At 44.3% G+C, this 21986-nt stretch overlaps 9 protein-coding genes across 9 annotated transcripts; 3 read left to right on the top strand and 6 right to left on the bottom strand.

Moving 5' to 3' along the window:
• Positions 1 to 825: 825 nt before the first annotated feature.
• On the bottom strand, positions 826 to 2358 carry BDV27DRAFT_138617 (N5-glutamine methyltransferase family protein). Its single transcript, XM_032069277.1, has 2 exons — positions 1884 to 2358; positions 826 to 1799 (listed from the first exon to the last, which is right to left on the bottom strand). Exons 1-2 carry the CDS (start codon positions 2189 to 2191, stop codon positions 1013 to 1015), a joined length of 1095 nt encoding a protein of 364 aa, XP_031920933.1. The 5' UTR covers positions 2192 to 2358; the 3' UTR covers positions 826 to 1012.
• BDV27DRAFT_138612 (pepsin-like aspartic protease) lies at positions 2359 to 4552 on the bottom strand. Its single transcript, XM_032069276.1, has 3 exons — positions 4032 to 4552; positions 3661 to 3979; positions 2359 to 3589 (listed from the first exon to the last, which is right to left on the bottom strand). Exons 1-3 carry the CDS (start codon positions 4224 to 4226, stop codon positions 2640 to 2642), a joined length of 1464 nt encoding a protein of 487 aa, XP_031920932.1. The 5' UTR covers positions 4227 to 4552; the 3' UTR covers positions 2359 to 2639.
• A 450-nt stretch (positions 4553 to 5002) lies between these two features.
• BDV27DRAFT_138610 (tryptophan--tRNA ligase MSW1) lies at positions 5003 to 6951 on the bottom strand. Its single transcript, XM_032069275.1, has 5 exons — positions 6509 to 6951; positions 6354 to 6434; positions 6140 to 6255; positions 5974 to 6092; positions 5003 to 5916 (listed from the first exon to the last, which is right to left on the bottom strand). The coding sequence occupies exons 1-5, from the start codon at positions 6914 to 6916 to the stop codon at positions 5468 to 5470; spliced, it is 1173 nt and encodes a 390-aa protein (XP_031920931.1). The 5' UTR covers positions 6917 to 6951; the 3' UTR covers positions 5003 to 5467.
• Positions 6952 to 7057: 106 nt separating this feature from the next.
• Positions 7058 to 8470, bottom strand: BDV27DRAFT_138606 (mitochondrial 37S ribosomal protein uS10m). Its single transcript, XM_032069274.1, has 5 exons — positions 8291 to 8470; positions 8133 to 8233; positions 8028 to 8072; positions 7536 to 7960; positions 7058 to 7455 (listed from the first exon to the last, which is right to left on the bottom strand). Exons 1-5 carry the CDS (start codon positions 8342 to 8344, stop codon positions 7274 to 7276), a joined length of 807 nt encoding a protein of 268 aa, XP_031920930.1. The 5' UTR covers positions 8345 to 8470; the 3' UTR covers positions 7058 to 7273.
• A 305-nt stretch (positions 8471 to 8775) lies between these two features.
• BDV27DRAFT_138604 (purine-nucleoside phosphorylase) lies at positions 8776 to 10232 on the top strand. Its single transcript, XM_032069273.1, has 7 exons — positions 8776 to 9043; positions 9097 to 9175; positions 9237 to 9316; positions 9375 to 9439; positions 9501 to 9703; positions 9758 to 10037; positions 10089 to 10232. Exons 1-7 carry the CDS (start codon positions 8833 to 8835, stop codon positions 10131 to 10133), a joined length of 963 nt encoding a protein of 320 aa, XP_031920929.1. The 5' UTR covers positions 8776 to 8832; the 3' UTR covers positions 10134 to 10232.
• Positions 9936 to 11329, bottom strand: BDV27DRAFT_169985 (Fcf2 domain-containing protein; the record flags this gene model as incomplete). Its single annotated transcript, XM_032075173.1, has 3 exons — positions 9936 to 10684; positions 10903 to 11044; positions 11142 to 11329. 3 exons carry the CDS (start codon positions 11327 to 11329, stop codon positions 10310 to 10312), a joined length of 705 nt encoding a protein of 234 aa, XP_031920928.1. The 3' UTR covers positions 9936 to 10309.
• Positions 11330 to 12417: 1088 nt separating this feature from the next.
• Positions 12418 to 14266, top strand: hapE (CCAAT-binding factor complex subunit HapE). Its single transcript, XM_032077574.1, has 5 exons — positions 12418 to 12834; positions 12941 to 12954; positions 13025 to 13081; positions 13139 to 13780; positions 13881 to 14266. The coding sequence occupies exons 1-5, from the start codon at positions 12753 to 12755 to the stop codon at positions 13881 to 13883; spliced, it is 798 nt and encodes a 265-aa protein (XP_031920927.1). The 5' UTR covers positions 12418 to 12752; the 3' UTR covers positions 13884 to 14266.
• Positions 14002 to 17153, bottom strand: BDV27DRAFT_78191 (Rab GTPase-binding exocyst subunit SEC15). Its single transcript, XM_032077576.1, has 9 exons — positions 16887 to 17153; positions 15839 to 16831; positions 15649 to 15780; positions 15485 to 15586; positions 15322 to 15431; positions 15125 to 15260; positions 14623 to 15072; positions 14313 to 14563; positions 14002 to 14263 (listed from the first exon to the last, which is right to left on the bottom strand). The coding sequence occupies exons 1-9, from the start codon at positions 16935 to 16937 to the stop codon at positions 14185 to 14187; spliced, it is 2304 nt and encodes a 767-aa protein (XP_031920926.1). The 5' UTR covers positions 16938 to 17153; the 3' UTR covers positions 14002 to 14184.
• Positions 17154 to 19166: 2013 nt separating this feature from the next.
• On the top strand, positions 19167 to 21918 carry BDV27DRAFT_169984 (putative meiosis protein MEI2; the record flags this gene model as incomplete). Its single annotated transcript, XM_032075172.1, has 13 exons — positions 19167 to 19354; positions 19406 to 19787; positions 19849 to 20283; positions 20339 to 20698; positions 20758 to 20793; positions 20848 to 20914; positions 20973 to 20991; positions 21053 to 21083; positions 21213 to 21241; positions 21294 to 21337; positions 21390 to 21469; positions 21523 to 21628; positions 21689 to 21918. 13 exons carry the CDS (start codon positions 19167 to 19169, stop codon positions 21916 to 21918), a joined length of 2007 nt encoding a protein of 668 aa, XP_031920925.1.
• Positions 21919 to 21986: the final 68 nt, after the last annotated feature.

Here is a 21986-nt window from a genome sequence, read left to right as displayed (position 1 = left end):
TTTTAAATTCTTAAATTTTAAAGATTTTATATTCAAAAAGATTTAGCTGGGTTATTATAAATTAAATAGATTTATTTTTTAATAGTTGTTTTCTATAGAATCTATATTAATTTTTATATACTAAAATATATATCTTTAATAGTAATTCACTTATAAATGATTATAATATACTAATATATTTATAATATAATAGAAAAAAGAGTATTTAGTTAACTGTAAGAGAATTATATAAAGTATTAAAATAAGTTAAATTAATAAATTTTATATTAATATAGATAATTATTAGGTTTAGTAGATATCTAAAAGTTGGATACGGATGAAGTGGTATCTAATATCCGCAATCTGCGGATACGGATGTGACTTTGACATCCAATAGAGCGGATTTGCCGCAGCCTAATTCTAATACTAACCTTATTAAGCCTGAAATATAGGATATCTGAAAATCTATATATTATAGATATATAGAAGGACTCTTTTATAGCTTTATATACATAGAAATAATAATTTTATAATATTTTTATTGAGCTATATAGAAAAAATAATATTAAGCTGGGAATAATATTAAGCTGTAGCCGACCCCCTACTGATAATGGGGGTCGGCGGTGAGACGGGTACAGGTTACCATATAGGAAACCCAACCTGGGGCTGGGTCGGGGGTGCGTCCTAGATCTTGAACCCAAACCCAACAAACGACTCTATTAATAGCTCATAAGACTTTTAGAGACCTCGCTCAGCCTAATATAAATCTTACAATTGTCTAAAATCACAACCATATTAGAGATTACAGGAGGATCTAATAATAATTATTATCAGTAAATGTATAAGAATTAGTTTTTCTGTCTCTAGTATCTACTGCCTGTCTTAACCTTTGGTCCTTGTCTTGCCTATCTAGTTAACACTTAACATTTCTTCCATACTAGATAGTAGTTTAGTAGATGTCTTGACACCGCCACTAAAGTTTTTTTTTTTTCCTATACTTAGAATTCTAGATAGATAGCACCAATATAATCATCTATTGAATGGTTGTCACAACAACTGCACAGGGCCCATTCTCGGGGGGTGTTTCGTCACCAATAAATGTGCCAGAACTAGACCAGACCTCGATGGACAGGGCATTCAGCCGATAGCCTCTGGACAATGTTTTGACTATAGCAGCTACCCGCGTAGCTTGTGAGTGGTCGCCGCACTCAAGCACCAAAAGCTTTGTACGAACCTGAAACGATAGCAAAATAATGTGGTAGTAGAAAAGGTCCTCCTGTCTGTCAAGTGTTGGTCCAATAATAGAGTCTCCGGGCGGAGGAACCAGTGCAAGCTTTGGTTCAAAAACCCGGACACTACGTGAGGTAGTACCATTTCGAAATGATTCAGGAGATATATATGGCGGGTTTGAGATGAGCACGTCACATTCTGGCTCCATATCAGAGGGAAGCCCTTGGTAATTGCACAGCACTTCCCTTGCCGGAGGGGGCCCACTGCTGTCATGGGGGAGAACGTTACCGCGCTGGAAAGAAATCTCAGTTGCAGCACGATTTGAAAGCAGACCTTGTTGAACATTGTGTGTAAGGTTCTTGTTGGCTAGTGCAATAGCTGCAGGGCTAAGATCAACCCCGAGTATTGAAAGCTGATCAATATGAGGGGCAAGGAGCGCATGTAGGAGTAGCGCTATGCAACCACTACCTGTACAGAGATCAACTATACGGAAGGAACGTTGATGTTGACCAATTTCACGACGCCCATGCCTCTGAATGTTGTTCAAGATCAATTTGGCAGCTTGTATAGTGAATGTCTCTGTTTCTGCTCTGCTCTGGAGGGAAATCGACGCATTAGATATATTGAGGTTTTGTTGGAAACATCATGAGAGCAAAAATAGGCAGTGGGTATACCTTGGAATCAGTACACCCTTTTCACACAGAATGTCGAGCTCGCCGAAGGGCTGATCGCCTAGGATATACTGCAGGGGCATTCCTTTCGATCGAGCATGGCACATTGATCTAAGGAGCCTTCTCCATCCCAAGGGGGCAAGCGTAGACCGCGCAACCTGTTTGGCCGAAATCGAGCGACTGGCCCTCTCCTGGAGCCAGCGAAGTTCATTCTTTGCAGAGTCATGCGATCGACATTCTCGGAGTAATAACGGTAGGAGTGGATTCTGCTGGTAGGCCCTTAGGATGGTTAGGTTAGAAATACGTGGCATTGGCACATGATCCGGTGTTGAAGTCCGGAAAAGTCTTTGTTAGCAATGTTCTTGTTCTTGGTGTGGGAAGGCAGTTAGGGAGCCGAAACCTTTGAATGGGGAAAAGTGGGGAACGAATGAAGTATAGAAAGCTTGTAGTGCCTTGACTACAGGGCGGAGCAGTCACGATATATTAGGAGTAGATCAGATATGTATGGAATGTTCGATATATATATAGATATAGATATCCATCGAATACATACAGGCGAATCGTCAACCCTACTGAGGAGAAAAAAGTGTCGACAAGATCACAAGACACGGTAGGGTTCAAAAAAAGGAAAGCGGAGGGCAGAAAAGAAAGAGAGCTAAGATCTAGGGTATCACCAGGTAGTATGCAGCCAGTGGGCTTTAACAAGCAGAAAAAATTATGCAAGAACACAAGATATTTGCTGGTGAAAAGTCATCTACATCAAAAAGCGAGCACGTAACCAATAGCCGCTGCACCAAAAACCAAGTGCTTTGGAACATCTGTTGGCCCGGCAGGTGCTGCAGCGCCGCCGGTACTTGTTGCTGAAGGCAGATCAGTAAAGATCCCACCAGTTGGACCCCCGATCCTGGCCCCAGACCCATCGGCCACAACTGATGTGACGGGATTTGAAACCTGGGTGGCCCCAGGGACGGAATCGTCGCCAGTTCCAATTTCCAAGATATTATCCTGAGTAGAGTTGAAATTGGTATTGGCGAGGGAGATTTCATTGTTGGATAGATCGTATACAACATATGCACTGCGTAAGAACGTATCCCCCAGGACAGCAGTGCTATCTCCGGCTGGTACAATGCCAAAAATGCATGCACGCGCGCCATTCCGAAATCGCAGATCACCTGCATTTAGAACGAGTTCATCAATCCCAACTGTAATAGTAGGAGACGAAAAGGTGTAGGTCACATTAATATTTTGCTGTGCCAGGCTACATGGCACATAGCCAACACCGCTGGATGACTCATAAGTGACACCCAGATCATCATAGATGTCTTGCACAATGGAATTTGGAAGATAGGTCAGAGAACTTCCCGAGTCAAGCAGGACCGCGGCTGGGAGAGCATCAGAAGATGAGTAATTATGCTGACTTGATGATGAGCTCAATGAGACACCGGTTAGTGCGATTATGAACTCAGAATAGATCCCATTGACCGTCTGAATCGGCAAAGTTTGCAGTTCTCCATGATACTTCTCCGTATTAACGCCTCCAAATAAAATCGAGCCAGTATCTGCTCCCAGGTCATTAAGCCAAAGGCTATAAGCATTCGACTGAATTAGACCGTTTTTGACCATGGCTTGAGGAAGATTTGCGTAGGCACTTTTACCGAACCGGCCAACCTGGACTTCGTTCGTTGTGTATCCTATTCCCAAAACACCCTCTGGATAGAGCAAGGTTAGTCAACAACACAAATTTGCTTATATACCGTAGAGAAGGATGGCATCGACCTACCGGCGGAGCTAGACGAGTAACCCACCCCAAACTGGAAGTCCTTGACAGTAGCACCTCCAATGTGGATAGTGTCGGTAACATAATCACCGGCGGCTCCAGTGCCATCAGCATACGATATGTTGAAGTCCGAAGATGCATAGGCATATGACGAAGATGAAGTTGGGTCGTAAGACCCTGAGGCATTGCAGGGTTTATCTCTAGATGAGCAAAGTGTCGAATTCGCTGCATTACACCAGAGGTCACTGCTTCCTGTATCAAGAACTAACCGTAGGCTTTGCTTTGGTGTGCCCAGAGTTATGTTACAGAAATATAAAGTTTCCTATGTCGCAGATTAGCGGCCATATATCGATTCAATGTTCTGGCCGACATACCTCATTATCAAGATTCTGTTCAACGGTCTTGTCGCGCTTCCGTCTCATCCGATCTCTAGCCACAGGGTCAACAGCATTATTTCGTTTGATATCCAACGAGACAACGGCCGGAAGCTCTCTTCGGTGGAGTGTCAGCGCTGTTGTCCCTTGCAAGCCAAGGAAAGTAGCGAGCAAAACAAGCCAGGACTTTTGCATCGTGCTATCTCCCTTATTCTTTTTTTTTTTCTTACTCGGGTCCCATGAAAGAAGGCCCCAGGTCTTCTTGTCGCATAAATCTTGATTCACCAAGGCCACTGAACTGGGAAATGAGCACAAAGCTCTTTCGGCCCACTCACTGTACCTTGAAAGACAATAATAGTCGATCTCTCGTTTGGACAATGAGATCAAAAAGGGTGAAAAGAATTTTGAAAAAAGAGAAGGTATATACGGCCTAAAGGGAAGCGCTGATGTACAATAGCTGATAGGGACATGGCTGCGTTCTTGTATGGTAACGGAAAGCACTAATCTTTGGAACTGATGTCGTACGCTGCATGCGGTCTGGTACTGTTGATTGCTCGACTATAGATCGTGCAAGACTCCACTCAGACCGCCTCGGCTAAGTCGGAGTGGGGCTTGCAATCAATAATCCAATGGGACTATGCGAATGTGACGCTTGTAGTCGTCATCATCATCATCATTCATAATGTACTAGGACTAATAATGCTAAGTTTCTGCGTCTGCTACAGTGCCTTCTGCAAGGCGCTAGGCTATAAGATTGAAAATTCTCTACCGGTACCTACGTAAACTGACTAGGCTTATATACTAGATACTATTAGTTGCTCTTAGGTATATGGCCATTGTTACTTCTAGACTCTCCTATCGTGTAATATGTTTCAGGCACAGGCTTAAGAGAAAGCCAGAAGACTGACGTAGGGCTTCCGGAACGAAGTACGGAGTACAGTTTGCGGCATTGCCGGGAAATCGGCTGGCTCGGGAGTCAGCCCATCTCCGTGTTATCGGAGGTCTCGGGACGTTTAGATAAACTTTACCACAAATCAGGCAACATCCTATTGTATACCATACCCAAGATATTAACGAACATCGTTCTAGCCAAGGCCTCATTCTACTTGGATTCTGAAATCGAGATGTAATTTTTGTATTATCATTCGTGTGCCACGCATGTTATTATGTTGCCTAACTTGGGCAACAATTACCTGGGTGAATCCACTATTACCCTACATAGGGAGGCGACTCCGACTTTCACTTTTATATGGCCGAGTAACTACCATGTAAGGTTAGGGATAGTCTGAAGAAATTATAGTACAGGATAGATACATGATATGTACGTATACGCAAATGCTGGCCCTATCGCCTTGATCGGGACCATTCACTGCTCATTGGGAATAACAAAGGCCATGTATAGTCATGAAAGCCCTGATAGGAAGGATGAATAGCCCTCACAGCCCCATGGCTTTTCTAATCTGTTTCATAGTCACATCGGCATTGGCACGTGCAGCCTGGGCACCTTGCTCTGTGACAGTATCCAGATAACCAGAGTTGTCTTCTATGAGCGAATAGTACCGCTCTCTTATTCCTTGCAGGTGATCCGAGATTCGACTTGCCAGATCTTCTTTCAGAGCCAGAAGGCTCGCCGATTTGTACTCCAAAGATAAGTCGTCGCAGGATCTTCCGTCGAGATGGCTTAGAATTTCTATAAGGTTAGACACGCCCGGCCGGCGGACAGGATCATAGGTTATGCTTGCGTCCGAGTCAGTTAGAGCAGCTCTAACTTTCCTATGAATATCATCAGGTGAATCAGTGAGGAGGATCCTCGACCGGCTGTCGGCATGCGATTTGGACATTTTCAAAGTGGGCTCTTTGAGAGACATAACTCGCTTCGCCGGTGCTGTATCAGTCAGCGCGGTTCTAAGGTTCATTCCTGGTTAGTGCGTAGGAGGCTTACAGATGAGTGCCTCTGGAGACGGGAAGATATGGCCGTAGAGGTGGTTAAAACTATTAGCAGTATACCTAGAAAACTCAAGATGCTGTCTTTGATCCTCTCCAACAGGAACATGAGTAGCCCTAGCCCGTGTCAGTACAGCTTCACCTTTTGTAATTAGCTACCGAACCTGTGTACTAAGATGTCCGCTGCCTGCAGTACAGGGTAAGAAAATAAGCCAAGCCGTAGCTTAGACCTGGCAGCTGAATGCTCCAGGCTTGTGCTTTCTGGCAGTTGCAACTTGCTCTATACGTAGTCAACTTCAAGGTCCATATCCAAGATTTACATCTGTTTGCTTTCTAAGACAAATTGCGCCTCAAGTTTCAATGCTCACTATTGCTCACCTTCCATTGAGTCATCCGTGATAGGTATCCCATAGAAGCTACCGTACTCAGGATCCAATATAATTCAGTATGAGCAGGAACCTGGCCATAGTTAATGGGAGCGCTTAGGATGGGAGTGTAGAGCATTGGGTTCCAGTAGAGCATAACGGACGTACAGCCGACTGGTAAAAAATGGTTGAGCGATCGGGATTCAAGCCTACAGCGAGCAGTGTCGCAAACGCCTCCCTCCGCCATTTCTTCAACTGACAACTATCTTGTGGTACAGTTAAGGCATGCAAGTCGACGATGGAGTAAAATAATCTCGTCCCCTCGGTAGCATTATCTTGTAGCCTGACCCATTCACGCAAAGCACCTAAGTAATTCCCCAAGTGCGGCACTCCAGTTGGTTGGATCCCAGAGAATATGGTCTGACTAGATGATATTGGTGATGGCTGCGCTGTGACTGAGCTACCCCATCTTCGGAGATGACCTTTCATATTGAACTTAATATCCCTCATCTGCAAGAGGGCATTTGTTGCTCTATGAGCGCTTGGGCTGTACGATGCATAGCGGCTGACATGCATGTCCAGTGGCTACCTTGGAGAATTGGGAAAAAAAAATCGAATGCATTGGTGCGCATTTGTCCCACGTTCCCTTAAAACAGCCGTTCAATGTATGTGTTTGACACGTGACTCACTACTTCTTGTGTTGCTTTCAGTGAGACAAGTTGCCATTGCTACATTATATGAATCCTATGTTTATATTAATTAAACAAAAACTGTGATCCAAGCAATCCTACCGTGCAAAATGATACAACCAACATGTGCTGAGAAGTCTTGTTGTGCTAAACCTATCCGACTAATACTTAAGGGTAAAAATAGAAATACAGAGATTGACGTGAGAAGCTCTCAAACGGCAAAATATACAAGGGAATTATTGGCTTAATTCCAGCCTTCGCGGACGCTGCTTAGTGGACTTCTGTGTTTAGGAGGTCGCATGTCGCCCAGAAGATCAGGTATCGAACTCTGCGTCCCTTCACCACCCCGTTGACCGAAGTGTGATAGATGAGACTCCAGGGACCGTTCAACCTCAGGGACTGCGTTATCAATATTCTTGAACACGTCTGTAGACATGGGTTAGTTACTAAACTCTAGGGCACTATAGAGTAAGAGACAAAAACGGAGTAGAAGGATTCTAGCGTACCAAGGCTCTCGTGTTCCCAAACATTAGCTTTCATGCCTACTCCATAGAAAGCATGCTTTCGTAAGAATGCCAACCACGTCTGTACAGCCTGAGGGTTGCCATCCTTGATCTGGATCAGTCGGCGAAGAGTAATCCGCTCGAAATTTTCCTGGCTTTTCTTGTGCACGAAATTGCTTCGAGGGAATGTCCAACGTTCAACGATGCGTGGTAGAGGCACAGGCCCGGAGACAGGAAGTTTTAAGTAGTAGGCGGCACGCACGGCGAAATCAGCGAAGAACTCCACATTTCGAACGCTATACGACCGAAGTTGAAGATCGCAAACCGGCAATCCGTATTCGGCTTTCCTTCGGAGAGGCCGCAAATACACCGCTTGCACGCTTCGTGGCAGCCGGGATTTAGAGTTGATACCGTCCAGGCGCTCGGCCCTATTGCAAAGGTAAGCGCACGTCTTTCCTAATGATTGATCCTTGAAAAGGGCTTGTAATGACTGACCAATTTTTGATATATGATGTAGGCTGTTGGTCCCGTTTCGTTGAGCTAGAGACATTCGAAAAATCAGCCAGAGCTTGCGTCAAATACTATACAGGAGCCACTTACAGCGGTGATATTTCAGCTATGCTCTGGGGTACGTTGGAGATTGATTTATCGATAACATCTGGGCTACTTGGCAAAGTGATGCTGCGAGCGGGCACTGCGAACTAAAGTCGAATTATTAGCATTGTCACTCGGGATGTACTAGGTGAAGCAAGTAATACCAGCGATTGCTTGCCAGTCCTTGCCAATAGACGAGAGTTGAAGAGCGATGACATTTCAGTACATCGAACAAGAAGTAGAAGTAGGAAGTCTGATTTTAATTAGCCTGAAGTGTTAGTTGAAAGATGCTGCTACAATAGTGTCTTGTGGCTTGCCCTTCCATCTGATTTTTGAAGATTTCAGGCTACCATCATGATTCGCTTGACTGCTTACCGCCTTTCTTCGTACTCTTACGGAGTACTTCTAATACTACTAGTAGCACCAAGTACTACTAGTCCCTGAACCTGATGCCTAAGGCAATATATGCATTTGAAGGGTAAAAATGGGAATCGGGATGTAAAAAGATAATCGTAGAAGTGTGGGAGGAAGAGAGTAAGAATTAGTGAAGAGAAAGGAGGAAGATTATGCATACTCCGTCACAACACTTACGCATGATTGGTACACCACCACTTCTTGGCACTGGTCACCCATTTTTCTATTCCATACCTAGCTCCAAGATAGATTTGACAGTGTGAAGATTCTGGACTTGCTGTGTATTTGACCAATGATGATTTGCCCATCGGAAGACTTGTGTTCGTCTGAACGAGTGCACGAAGCGTTTTCTTTTTTAAGGAAGAATTTACCAGTCTCCCTACAAAATCCTAAAGTTGCAATTGTGTGCGGCTCTGGTTTGGGGGGCCTGGCAAATACTATTCGTGATGAGCCACGGGCAGAGTTTGATTATTCTTCTATCCCACATTTCCCGCATCTAACAGGTGAGCAACGAGCCAGCTCTACATTGAGTTCCACATACTCATTCACCAGATAGTTCCCGGACATGCAGGAAAACTTATCTTCGGCCTTCTGGATGACCAGTTACCAGTTGTTTTGATGGTTGGGCGTGCCCAGTAAGTTTCCCGGACTAGTGCATAAGAAAAGCTGGCCAACTTACAAATGCGTCCTTCAAAGCTACTACGAGGGTCATTCCATCAACCAAGTGACATTCCCTGTTCGAGTTTTCAAATTGCTAGGGGTTGATACCATAGTGTGTAAGTTTAAATTCATTTGGTATATGCAACTTGGCTAACAGCCGTATCTAACTAACAGTGACAAATGCTGCGGGGGGTTTGAATTCAGAGTATGCGGTTGGCGACATTGTATTACTGAATGATGTGGGTTTATTCCTTTCGCTAGTTTCCGACCCACCAAATACCATCTAACATAGGTACTTAGCATATATTCCTGGCCGGTTTGGCAGGCACTCATCCACTCCGAGGACCGAACGCCGACGAGTTCGGCCCTCGTTTCCCCCCTCTGTCCGATGCTTACGACCTCGAACTTAGGCGTCACGTGCATACAGCTTGGGGTGAGGTGATGCATGCAGAAAGCCAACGAAGGCTGCATGAGGGTGTGTATGCTTTCGTTGGAGGGCCCAGGTAAGTACTCAGGTTGTACCCCATTGCAAGGCATCGTATTCTAAAGCAGACCAGTTACGAGACCAGGGCCGAATGCCGCATGCTTCACAAACTCGGTGCAGATGTGGTTGGCATGTCAACTGTACCGGAAATTGTTGTCGCCAGACACTGTGGTATTAGAGTCTTAGCACTTAGTTTGGTAACAAACTGTGCCGTTCTCTCGCCCGTTCCTCGTGGAGACGATCGTCTTTTACAAGGAAAGGGTGTTGAAGAACTAGATGCTATTTTGCAGGAGGGCAAAGCAAACCATGAGGAAGTGCTCGAGGCTGGTCGTTCAGCAGCCATTGATATGCAGGTTCGCGCCCAGATGATACCCCTTATCATGCTTGAAACTAACGCCTACCAGATTGTTGTGGTGCGAACTATATTGGGTGTGTTCAGAAGCGATTAGTATGTGCAATTGCACTTTGGGTGGCTCGAAGACGAGGGGTAATTGCTCGGATTCGCCGAGTTCATCGCGAACCCTTCATTTTGCCATGCCTAAAAGCATGCCAGGACTGGTTCAAGAGAGATTCTTACAACATAACGGCCTCCAGAACTGTCCATGTAGGAGTAGCATCGGTCTTATCACTTGCCTTTTGCTCTTCTCTTGGCTTGCAGATGTTTGTAAAAGGATTTCTTGCCACTCTGCTTGCTGGTCTGTATTTCTCTGTATTTAGACTCAAACCGCCTGTTGTACCGCTCTTGGTCTAGGACTTCTTCCACGAAAGTTTTCTTGCGGTCTTTCTTAGCAATACGACCACTGAAGAACTCGGTTCGACCTTCAATGATAGTTCCCACTTGAGAATATTTAGGCGGCTGTGCTTTACCGTTTTCCTTCTTGTAATGTCTCTTGGGATCCAATACCGACCGCATTCTGAGCAATTGTAAATCCCTTTTCAATTCTGGTGTCAAATCTGTCTGCGGAAGGTCGAACCAGTTGCTGCCAGCTGTAGGTTTATCCTATACAGACATATTGTTAGCTCTCAATCCAGCTTGGGTAATTTATAATGACAGTTGTTTGGCAAAGATGCTCAGAGTAACTATGAAAATTTGGCTCTCATTGGCACAGCGCAGCCCAGTACGGGCTGTTGAAGCTGTATCAAGTGCTTATGCGAAGGGATAATTTTCCTCATGGCAATAGCGGGAATAGGCAGTAATGAGAACGGGGTGCGTTTTACCTTCTTCACCTCCGGTTGCTTGGGCTCTTTGTTGCCAAGACCATTATTTGCATCCTGCACGTTCTTGACGCGTGTGATATCGATTGTCGCAAGATCCCCTTTCTGCAGGACGTAAGGCTGCAGGGAACAATCAGAGGACAACCTAGGAATGCTTTTCTTATACATCAGCTGTGATTCTAAACCATATGCATGTTTGCTTGTAAGGTATCTCAGGAAATATTCTAGTAAGCTTTACATACCTTAACAAAGTGTGCTGGGGCCGATCGCCAGATACCTCTCTGGTAGCAGGGATGTTAGTGGAGTTCAAATCTTGAGCACGTAATCGGCCTTCCGCCTCGAAAAGTAGCTGCTCGATATCATGGTCTGTGATATCGACTTCTTCGTGAGCGTTGATGGCCCCAGCTTCACCACATGTTGTTTGAGCCATGTCCTCCAGTCCTAGAGGAATATGGTGGGAAACAAGTGAGATGTTGTGTGGGCTTTGAAGGGAGAAGGAATAAAATAGAGAAAGAAAAGAAGTGATTTGGAATTTTCAGATGGTATTTATATAGGCGGACTAGTCTGCTTTTGTTTGCAAATTTTCTTGTGTGGGGCTGCTCTGGTAGAAAACCAAACTAGCACTAACTAGGTAAGTTCCCTTAGTTACTTGATGGTCTTGAGAGAATGACGAAAGGCACCATGAGTGTGTAGAATAAATGCCCCAGAATATCCACTTCTTACGATATCTTTTAGCATTTGACAATCCAACCAGTAAAGAACAATGGCGAAAAGGTCACTTCTTTACTTATTTCAGGAGGATACCTAGATCTGTGTTCAATCACCCCCAGTTTTCCTAATCTGCAGGGTATAGGAGCAGACCTCATGGTTAGCCTTCCATGTCTCTACCATGCTAGGCGCTCTTTGTGTCATTTGGAGCTTATTCCAGAAGGGGGTTATTCTGTATTTTTCTTTATTAGTTTTCTTTCTTCATTTAACTTCTCTCTGTCTGTCTCCTTGCAGGTGTATGGATTCAGTCTTTGTTTATCTTTATATATCGTGTGTAAAGGCAAGAGTAGAGGATTGCAGCCAACACCATTTACATATATGTTTTGTAGTCGTTTAACTAAAGCTATAGATATCCGTGTTATACGAGTTCTAGCACCCACGAACAGCCAAAGATATGCATGTACTCTTGATATACCACGGAGTACATCATACATATAAGTTGCGCCATATCTTCACCTGATAGACAGTACTGTGTATACCCAGTACAGTAGGTAGAGCCATAATACAATACGGAAACAATGTGCAAGATCAAATTGTCAATCCTCAATAATTTGGGGCGGGTCGTTGGAATACGTGTTAAACTGTATCACTGCCGATATAACAAAACCATACACAGAGTAATTATATAAAGCAGCAAACTTTTTATTCATTTGCCTTTTCCCTTACTACTTTGCTGTTTTTCATATTATTGTTGGTGGTCGTGGTGGCGGATTCCCCGCGTTGAGGTACTTTGCAAAACGTCACGCTTAGCGGGCGCTTGCCTACGCGCTACTGCTGCTCAGGCGACTCGTTGGACAGTACCGCGCGCAACCTCATCTTCTTCTCGTCCGACCACGCAGCAGCCGCCTTCTCTAATTTATTTGATTACTCCTCTCCTACATAGCCTCTGACAACCGTGGAATAAGTATTTTAGTTGGCTAAAACCCTGCAGCTCATCTCAAAATCCATTTGTTCATCGTCATAGCTGTTGGCTCAACAATCCACGAAAGCAGACCTCCCACCATATCCGATACCAGCCTAGTCCAAAATATATCATCAGTGCATGCTTGTGGCCGACCAACCGTTCTATACAAGAGTCTATAGCCATGGAACAATCCACCCAAAGTGCTAGCCAGCAGCAGGGCAGACAGCAACCTGTGTATGATACTAGAAACGGTGGACACTATGGTAATCATCCCTCAAAACCTACGGGTCTCTTCTTATTAAAGAACACTTCTCTCTACTTGATTCTAAGAGGCACATCAGCAAACACCACACTAATTTGGATGTACAGGTGCTAGCGCAGCGGTATGTCCTACCAACAAGAATTGTAGATGCACTCATCAAGTCTGTAGTTGCCTGACTCGTCATGTATTAGCTTTCCGCACAGGGATATGCGCCTGTAGCTGAGCTTTATACAGGTACTTGGGCGAATGTGGGTATTGTTTCATTCAAGTAGATGCTTCCAGAAAAGAGTACTAATGTGGACCAGGTCAATCAAGGCTTGCAAGGGACGGCTCGTGATATTCTGACAACATATTGGCAACATATCATCAACCACCTCGAATCAGACAACCATGATTATAAAATCCACCAATTGCCATTGGCGCGTATCAAGAAGGTCATGAAAGCTGATCCAGAGGTGAAAATGATTTCAGCCGAGGCACCAATCCTCTTTGCTAAAGGATGTGATATATTCATTACCGAGCTGACTATGCGAGCTTGGATTCATGCCGAAGACAACAAGCGGCGCACTCTGCAGAGATCAGATATTGCTGCAGCCCTCTCAAAATCCGACATGTTCGATTTTCTCATTGACATAGTTCCCCGTGAGGAGGCCACGTCGCACGCAAAGCGATCTAGTCAGGCAGCAGGTGCACCTTCAGGGGCCCCTGGGCCTACAGGCGCTGCAGGACAACTTCCGCCATCTCAACACGGAGTGCAGCACCCCTCACATCACATGGCCCCCCCCGACTACAGTTTGGGCCAGCATGGTCTTCAAGACCAAGAATATCGTCAACCAGCTATGTATGCGGGACCTGTGCAATCGGATCCGACTGCAGCATATGGCCAGCCGCAATCTCAAATGTTTGAAGGAATGTATGCCGCTTACCCGCACTTACCGCCTCAGCAGGTATGTCGAAGACCTCATTTTCATACTTCTGTGGGATAATTTAACGCAGAATTACCCTTGACGAATCCTGTCCGGCTAATCATAATTTCCTACTTCAAAGTGATCGAGGCGCGTTAGAAGCGTACATTACCCATTTGGTTTTTTGTAGTTCCTTATTTTGCGAGACTCGGGCTTTGATCTTCATAATGGAGTTATTTTAGTGACAGGCTGGTGATGTTTATTTGTCTAAACGGTTGAAAAGATATGGTAACGTAATTATTTGGTGTAGTCAGACTCCAAATACACCATAAATCATCTCATTCCAATACGCGTTGAGAAAGGAGGTATATTTTTACATTTCTCCTATCCTACATCCCGCGCCTGCTTTTATGAGGAGTCTACCCAAGCCCAGTTATGGGGGCTATCTAGGATTTCTTTCCGAATCTCGAAGAAAGTGTCGTGAATTTGTCAGTCTTCACGGGACTTTGAATAGAGCGAACCACCCTTGGATAGGTTAGTATGTCTGGCTATTATGGGCTTTGTGAAAACATACTTTTCCAGTAGGACTGGGCCGTTTATGGCGTCCACGCGGCCATACTTCTTATTCCGAGTAGAAATATCATAAAACTCATCAGTATTATCCGCCTGCATCAACTGCACAGTTTGCTGGAGCTCATCGAGGTTTTCCCGGAGGATAGGTACACCAAGACTATCAACAAAGTGATAGAGATATTCAACATCCTTTGCAAGAGCCATGACACCGTTCGGGTTGATCTTCTTTACATCTGCGGCAAGAGGAAGCGCCTAAGACGAAAGGTCAGCAGAGTCTAAGAAAAATAATACAGGCTTTCTAAAGTGCGCACAATAATCATATTTGCTGCATGGCTAAGAGCATCGAAGTAAATAAGTTCCTTGATCTCGGTGGGGAGCCCGAGCAATGTCGAATTCATTATATTGGATAAGAACCGGGTTAGAGTCTGCATGTAGTTGCTCGGTTCTGTAGGAGAAACAGGAGCCATCCAGTCATATTCTGCGGTTTCAATGAGGTCGTCAATCTTGGAGTTGACCACCTCAAAAATACGCTTCTCTGCCGCCTTTTTATTGTTCCTGAACTTTTCGGTGGCTTTGAGGGTGATGGGACCACCCATGGAATTGTGAGACCTCGCTGCTGCAAGGAGATTTTCGAGTTCATGACAAGCGAGTTCAAAATGCTCCAGATTAATGAGTATCTGAACGATCTGCCCCAAATACTGAGAAGCAAGGCGTTCAACCAATGTATCACAAACTTTGCTTGAAAGAAGTTCATCGAGTGCCTAGCCATGTTTGGTGAGCATCCTTTGCGGCATTTACCTATGTTAGACTTACATCTTTGAGAGATTCGTCGATAACACTTGAGTGGGAGAAATCATCGTTGGCAAAGAAGTAGAACTGATTCAAAAAATTCCGAATATCAATGCAACATAAGGGATACATCTGAGAAAATGGCAAGACACATGGAAAACTGGAATAACAAGTTAGTGTCGATGAGTCAAAATAAGTGAGGACCAGGTGTGTCAACGTACGTTTGTTCTTCCCGTGGCTTCTCAGGCGTGTACCAGCTAACATTGAGTACTTTGTCAAACTCCTCCAGCGTCTGGATGGGCATAGGCATATAATCATCTGTGGATACAATCTTTGATGACTTGAGTACAGCGACAAGTAGTATTAAGGCGGAAACAAAAATACCTCTTGAAAGTCGTCACTGAACCTTTTCTTGAGCAATTCAGCGTACTTCTTGAAGAGAGTGAGCAAGAAGTTGTCAAAGACACCAACAGGGAAACCCCAACTCTACATTTAATCATGTTAGTGTCGTCAGTTAGTGGGGTGAATGAGTCAGAGGGGAAACAGACATTCATTGTTTGCATGAACAGTGCAATCAGATTCTTAATTTTCAGCAAATTCTCGGCATTATCGACTTCTGGAAGAGCCTTCAATATCAGGTTCACAGCTGTTTGGCACATAGAATCCCAGAGTTCATCTACCTATTAAGAATTAGTTACGTTTCTTGTCTCAAAGACATGTACAAGGGATAATGCTCACATCGACTGGAGATCGCAATTCTGGCACTCTCTTCATTGTAGATCGTTCAACAATCGCAAACCCTGCCATCTCTTCGAGAAGATTATGTAGACTTGCGCCATCCTCGTCAACGAGAGTTATTGATGCAGGTATCAATAGCTCCTTTTGCCGACGACGTGTATTGGCATACTCAATCCTGAACTTATCCATATGTCCAAGAGATTGGTGAATGTGTAGGCATTCAAACAGCGGCGTGAAGTCGACTTGTAGTTCCTCATTCTGCAGGAGGTCATATTCCTCATGTTCATCAGAAACAAGCTCAATGGCGGAATTTAATTTAAAATGGCCAAGATATGGCGTCTTTTCGGCCCTCTCCTTCAGCCTCGTTTTACGGAGATCTGTATGATACAAGGCAATTTCCCCAAGATATTGCGACATCTCGCGGATTCTGTACAACCAAGTGTTTAAATCAGACATCACTGCCTCAGCTATGGCCTTTTGAGTTGCTGGCACTGAGCGCTGAATGATGTCTGCGATTTTGTACTTGGTTACGCCCTTGAGGTGAACATTTTGGAGCTCATCAAGGGCTCGAAGGGCTGCATAATGGTTTTTCCTCGCTAATAAATCATGAATTTGGTTCGCGAGGCGGAGAACCTCCAAGCAATCTTGGATAGCACGGGAGGTTTCATCAATATTTTGACGGTGACTCCGTGATTCAACTAGAGCTCTCTTCTGTTCAGCTAGCTTTTCAGTACTAGCTTGAATGGATTGATTTAGGTCCAAGATTTCAGCTGTTAGGCTCACAGTACCTTCCCTGATACGGAGGAGTTGATTGACTGATGTGACGAATTCTTGGTGATTGGTGTTACAGATGGTTTCTATTTCAGCTTCCTTATCGCTAGCAAACGTAGACAAGGACTGTAGTAACTGTGGAGTTCGATTCCCCACGCTATATTCCTTTATTGAAGGAATCAACTGGTCGAGATAATCCGTATCTGAAGGTGATATGATAATCTGATAAGTCCAGACGAATTAGAGTGGCCACTAACTTTCATTTTCTGGCTCTGACCTGATTTAGAACATATGCAGATTCATTGCGAGAAGAAACCATAGAAGGCATGGTGATAGCTTAATTTAGGCGTCAAATATTTCGGACATGTGCAAGAAGTGGGGTGCAGAGAAGTGAACAAGATGAAGGACAGCAGTATAGAGATAACCCAACTGATTGCTGTTTGTACCTTGGTACTTCCGTCCGTAGTGTACTATACCTATTAGGACAAGGCATGTGGATAACTAGCTTGTTGTACGGAGTAGTCTACCTCAGCAACAATCTAACCTTACTATTTAGGGTATAGTGTCATTAACCTGGTTAGTTCTATGTGCTGTTTACCTCAGCGAACTCAGGGGGGTTCTGCTACATCTATGATCAGGCTTACAGCTCCGGAGGGGTCAGAGAATAATTCTGACTCTTCACGTGATTTTTATTAATTTCTGACTCCCTTTCAGGTCATATCATGTGACCAAGGCGGTAGATCTCCGAGGGAGTCGGGGTAGGTCTGACCCCCCCGGTAACTGTAACGCCTCTCTGTAACTATACGTATGTATGCTTATCAAGCAATCTAAGAATTGAATGTCAGCATTTAATAGCACAGCCGGCCTAAAATTATTTAGAATCATAAGTTGATATTACTTTGACCGAAATACTTAACGATAATTATTAGATAGTCAGGGGGCATAAATTCTATTTAAAATTGGTTAAATATTGAAACAACCGCCGGAGTAAAGAAAGCTAGGAAATTCAAGATTAAACCTAAAGATATTTAGTTCAAAAAAGAAGGAGGGGGGTCGTTGTTAACAGAGTTACTGGCTAAAATCTAATTCATCTTAAGGCATCTACTAAAAAGTCTCGAATTTTTAGAAGGCTTATAACTTCTTTACTATTAAAAAACGTCTCAAGGCTCTATAGGGGTACAATGTCTAGGTACCAATCTATAATATAGACATATCATATAACTATGTACTCCGTAGTTTATTTAATAATAAATATAGATTTAGTGGTAAAAATAGAGCTTCAAAAATATCGATCTTATTCATATACAAAACAAAATACGCGCCTAGGAAGGTGGAACATTGATTTCTCAGCCCTCTACAAGACATAGGCGGCTGCTTATTGATTAGTGGACTGCCTGGTAGAGGCCGTAAGATAGGTAATTCTACTGATCAATCCAGGAGCCGAGCTTGCTGAGATAAAGTGCTGTATACTACTAGTGTGCTGTGCAGTGTACATACACTGTGGTACTAGTAATAGTGCACCAAATATCTAGTACTCTTTTTCTTCTATGTTATTCTTTACCCCTGGACCCTTCCCTACCATTTAACCAGCTGTCATATTTCTATACTGTTCCATACACTAGATAACTATTTCTACCATTCGATTTTGGAACAAAAAACTGCCAGGTAAGCTATAAATCCAAGTATATTTGGAAAAGGAAGAAGGTTGTGAGCCAATATAATCAGATGACTATGTACAGAATTTTTAGATCAATCATTTGTTCGCAACATTTGGCACCTGAGTTCACCTACACTCCCGCCCAAAGATTCTTTACTCTTTGTTCCTTTTAATGCTCTCGCTTCCAGCCTGATGTTAAGTGGCCCTGTTGTATATACCCCGAGAAAATTGCATCTCCCAGTAGAATGTGTTCTCATCTTTATGAATAACGCGGGCGTTTGCCTTTTCTGGTGTATATAAAGTTGTGTAGTGGGCGCACTTTAAGATCTGCCTTTATTGAAATATTCACTGAGTCCGACTCCTAAGGAAAACTTGCATCAAGACAGCAAGTCCAATATAGCAGTGCATGAATAACTCGCTTCCTCTTATTGGCTATCATCTTGGGGATCCATTGCTGTTTCCGATCTTTACACCGTAGCCAGTATAAACTTATTCTACACAGTGTCTACTGAATACTAGTAGTTTGCAGTGGCTATCTACGTAACCAAGGATACTATATGCAGCGTACTTCCAAATTAATACAGTGAACTGCCGGTTAGCTTCCCGCACTTGTATTTACTCAAGATATGTTCTGTTATCGCTCTACCCTCTAGCACCCCTTAGCTGTTTCTCTTCGAGATAGGGTGCGGTCTTGTGTTCACATATCTGCCACCTCTGTTTAAGTATTTCTTTTCAATGCCTTACACATCCTATATCACATAATAAGGTTACAGATCCATCCTATTGTTCTCTGTTGTTATTTGCCTATTCTATCACGTATTGTGTTAGACCAAGTGTGTCTCCAAAGAAAACAAAAAGAAATAAAAGCTATCTTACAGAGAGCAGCCATAGCCGTGTGAGATGAAGGCGAACGAGTCTCCTCATGGTATGAGTAGCCCCTGCTCCACAAGTGGGATAGTTTCTCCAAATGGATCCCCTGATACTAAACTCACGGCTTTTTCACCGGAGGATATCCGATCCAAAGGCTACCCTGGGTCCAGTGTCCATGGACCGGTAAGCGACGCAGGGCTCCGGAAACTATACTCAATGCAAGTAAAGATCAGACTTAGCCTTTGACCTAGAGTTACTAATCTACCTAGGGCTGCATCCGATCCATTCCTGGCGCCGACAAGTACATCCAGAGTGCAACTTTCACCGACTGCAGCTGCTTTTACGCCAGTTGGGATGGTAGATACCGTGGCCAACGGCAACGTGGCTCAGTCCATGACACGTGCCCTTCCTAGTGTCAGCTATCTGGCTGTCGACTCCATTGCTGAAGTAAATGGAGCAAGTGGTGGGATTGTGAGCCCTTTTGATCAGGGTTCATCAAACTATGAAACCATTGGAAGTGTTCGAGGGTTTAGGAGCCTATCGTCTGGTGTAGTCCTCGAGAAATTTGACTCTGAGCGGCGCAGTCGTGCTCTCGTTATTGAGAATGTCCCAACTAACCTTACTTACATGGCGCTTGCTGGGTTTTTCAACGTAAGTTGGTGAAAATAGCCTAGCAGCAGAGGGAAGAGAGGTCGTTGCTAACCTGGAGAAGCGGCGTGAATTTGGTACCCTTAAAGGCCCTGTTCTCACGGAACTTAACTCCATGGGAAAGGTATATGTTTCTTTCACTGATAGCCGTGAAGCAAAGAAGGCGATTGAGAAGGTCCGACTTCTTCGACCCGAATGGCGCGTGTTTCCTCTTACAGCCAAGGAATATGTACAGCATACGGAGCCGACTCTTCTGTCCAATGTTTCTGATTATGAAGGCCAATTACTTGTAACTGTCTATTATGATTCTCGAAGTCCCACCTTGAATCAGCACACGGTTACCCGCTCACTCGAGACCATCATCACAACTTTCGGTGACATAAAAGCCTTCACTCCCTTGCCCACTGGACAAGAAAACATTAGCGAGTTTCATCTTGAGTTTTTCAATACCCGGGATGCGGAAAATGTTATGACCACACTCAATGGAAGCTCGGTCGAGGTGAGCTAACGCATCGCAACTGCGAGAATGAGAAGAGCTGACGGTATACCCAAAGGAGTGTATCCTTGAGGTTTCGTCTTTCAAGCCAGATATAGAGGATAAGCCACGTCATCCGCATCCTAGTCCGTCTCCTGCAAGAGATGGGTTATTCCGATATGAAACACCGTGCCTCAAGAATGCCGTTTGGACTCCGAACCGTCCGAACCGCTCCCCATTCATGGAGCTCAGCCCTACCGGACGCTCTACAGTGCCTCCTGGTGAGCACGCTGGCCTCATGGATTGGATATCTAGGGCAGGTGAAGGAGTCTTGCTTTCTCCTCGCCATGAAATTAGCCGTTTTCCTGAATTGCGCGTAAGTAGTCAGAACGCGGTAGATATCGAACGAATTCGCCTCGGTCTTGATGTCCGGACTACGGTAAATATCAGCCCTGAAATATATTGATGTCCATTGCATAACCAGAACGTTGTGAGTAGATAATGCTCCGCAATATTCCGAATAAAATTGATCAGGTAAGTTCAAATGAACAAGGCTGGAGAGGCAAATCTACTGACTAATATGACTAGACTATGCTCAAAGCTATTGTTGATGAAACAAGCCGTGGAAAGTATGACTTTATGTACTTACGTATTGGTAAGAAATCATGGCTAGTGCATAGCTTTCTGCAGAAAGAGCTGACCTCTCATTCAAGACTTTGCGAACAATTGCAAGTATGCTAGAACTCAACCATACTGAACCTTACGATTTGTCATATTTACAAAGATATTCTAGCGTCGGGTACGCCTTCATAAATTTTGAGGATGTAAGCATCTGCTATACTCACGCATCATTTAACATCTCTAATGTAATAATAGCCGATTGATATTATCGATGTTAGTACTGGGCCGGGCGAAATTCGAGCATCTTGTGCACATCGCTTACTGTTTTCTAGTTTGTAAATGTGCGAGCTGGGCGCACCTGGCAAGAATCTCTAGCACCTAGCAAGACGGGCACGGTGCTAATAGTCCTATAGGAATTGCTTTAATAGCGACAAAGTTGCTGAAGTATCATACGCCAGTGAGTCATGCGTTATCTACGAGGAGTATATAGTCATCTGAGCTTTAAACAGCAATACAAGGAAAGGATTGTTTAGTGCAAAAATTTCGGAACAGTTCCGTCATGCTCGAGCACCCGTCCTTTCGTCCAAAGGTCCGTGGTATACTCTTAGAGACATAGAAAGTGAAACTGATACCTGGATCCAGATTTTTCATACCGGCAGTGGACCTCTTGTTGGCACTGAGGATCGCTTCCCGGGACCAGATAACCCATCAAAAATGCGTCGCAGTATCGAGAATGCTGAGCATGTCGGTTAGTATGATACATGGGGGCTGTGTAAAAATGTCATTAACCTGATGTCCTATTCCACAGGTTTGTTCGCTCCGCGAGTTGGTCAGCAATATCGGGATGAGCAGCGTCGCCGTCGCTCGCAATTTGACCGCGGAACAACTGCTGCAGAAAGAGAAATAGTATATGTTCGGACACTTACCCCAAAGCATTCCTCGGGTGTTGGCAGCGGTCTAAGGAGTGCCCCTTGCACTTACCCTGCCATGAAAATGTGGTATAATCCGACTATGGACCGTGGTCCTAGGACCTCGTGATTTGGTGCACTCTTCAGTGGGCGAAGTCTACACTCGACTTGATGGTTGAAAATAAAAAAAAAAAAAAG

Source organism: Aspergillus caelatus, assembly GCF_009193585.1.
Source record: "Aspergillus caelatus strain CBS 763.97 unplaced genomic scaffold BDV27scaffold_393, whole genome shotgun sequence".
Taxonomy (NCBI): Eukaryota; Fungi; Ascomycota; class Eurotiomycetes; order Eurotiales; family Aspergillaceae; genus Aspergillus; species Aspergillus caelatus.
This window is presented reverse-complemented; position numbering and strand designations above follow the sequence as displayed.

Coding starts and splice junctions, on each gene's coding strand:
- BDV27DRAFT_138617 (XM_032069277.1), bottom strand. CDS start 2,191: ATGCCACGTATTTCTAACCTAACCATCCTAAGGGCCTACCAGCAGAAT. Junction 1,800..1,883: donor AAGGGTGTACTGATTCCAAG/GTATACCCACTG, acceptor CCTCCAGAGCAG/AGCAGAAACAGAGACATTCA.
- BDV27DRAFT_138612 (XM_032069276.1), bottom strand. CDS start 4,226: ATGCAAAAGTCCTGGCTTGTTTTGCTCGCTACTTTCCTTGGCTTGCAA. Junction 3,980..4,031: donor AACAGAATCTTGATAATGAG/GTATGTCGGCCA, acceptor TCTGCGACATAG/GAAACTTTATATTTCTGTAA. Junction 3,590..3,660: donor TTACTCGTCTAGCTCCGCCG/GTAGGTCGATGC, acceptor TGCTCTATCCAG/AGGGTGTTTTGGGAATAGGA.
- BDV27DRAFT_138610 (XM_032069275.1), bottom strand. CDS start 6,916: ATGCATGTCAGCCGCTATGCATCGTACAGCCCAAGCGCTCATAGAGCA. Junction 6,435..6,508: donor CCATTTTTTACCAGTCGGCT/GTACGTCCGTTA, acceptor AACTATGGCCAG/GTTCCTGCTCATACTGAATT. Junction 5,917..5,973: donor GTCTCCAGAGGCACTCATCT/GTAAGCCTCCTA, acceptor TGACTGATACAG/CACCGGCGAAGCGAGTTATG.
- BDV27DRAFT_138606 (XM_032069274.1), bottom strand. CDS start 8,344: ATGTCATCGCTCTTCAACTCTCGTCTATTGGCAAGGACTGGCAAGCAA. Junction 8,073..8,132: donor ATAGCTGAAATATCACCGCT/GTAAGTGGCTCC, acceptor GAATGTCTCTAG/CTCAACGAAACGGGACCAAC. Junction 7,456..7,535: donor TTGGGAACACGAGAGCCTTG/GTACGCTAGAAT, acceptor CCATGTCTACAG/ACGTGTTCAAGAATATTGAT.
- BDV27DRAFT_138604 (XM_032069273.1), top strand. CDS start 8,833: ATGATGATTTGCCCATCGGAAGACTTGTGTTCGTCTGAACGAGTGCAC. Junction 9,317..9,374: donor AGGGGTTGATACCATAGTGT/GTAAGTTTAAAT, acceptor TCTAACTAACAG/TGACAAATGCTGCGGGGGGT. Junction 9,704..9,757: donor GCTTTCGTTGGAGGGCCCAG/GTAAGTACTCAG, acceptor AAAGCAGACCAG/TTACGAGACCAGGGCCGAAT.
- hapE (XM_032077574.1), top strand. CDS start 12,753: ATGGAACAATCCACCCAAAGTGCTAGCCAGCAGCAGGGCAGACAGCAA. Junction 13,082..13,138: donor ATACAGGTACTTGGGCGAAT/GTGGGTATTGTT, acceptor AATGTGGACCAG/GTCAATCAAGGCTTGCAAGG.
- BDV27DRAFT_78191 (XM_032077576.1), bottom strand. CDS start 16,937: ATGCCTTCTATGGTTTCTTCTCGCAATGAATCTGCATATGTTCTAAAT. Junction 15,432..15,484: donor TCAGTGACGACTTTCAAGAG/GTATTTTTGTTT, acceptor AAGTCATCAAAG/ATTGTATCCACAGATGATTA. Junction 15,261..15,321: donor AAGCCACGGGAAGAACAAAC/GTACGTTGACAC, acceptor TTGTTATTCCAG/TTTTCCATGTGTCTTGCCAT.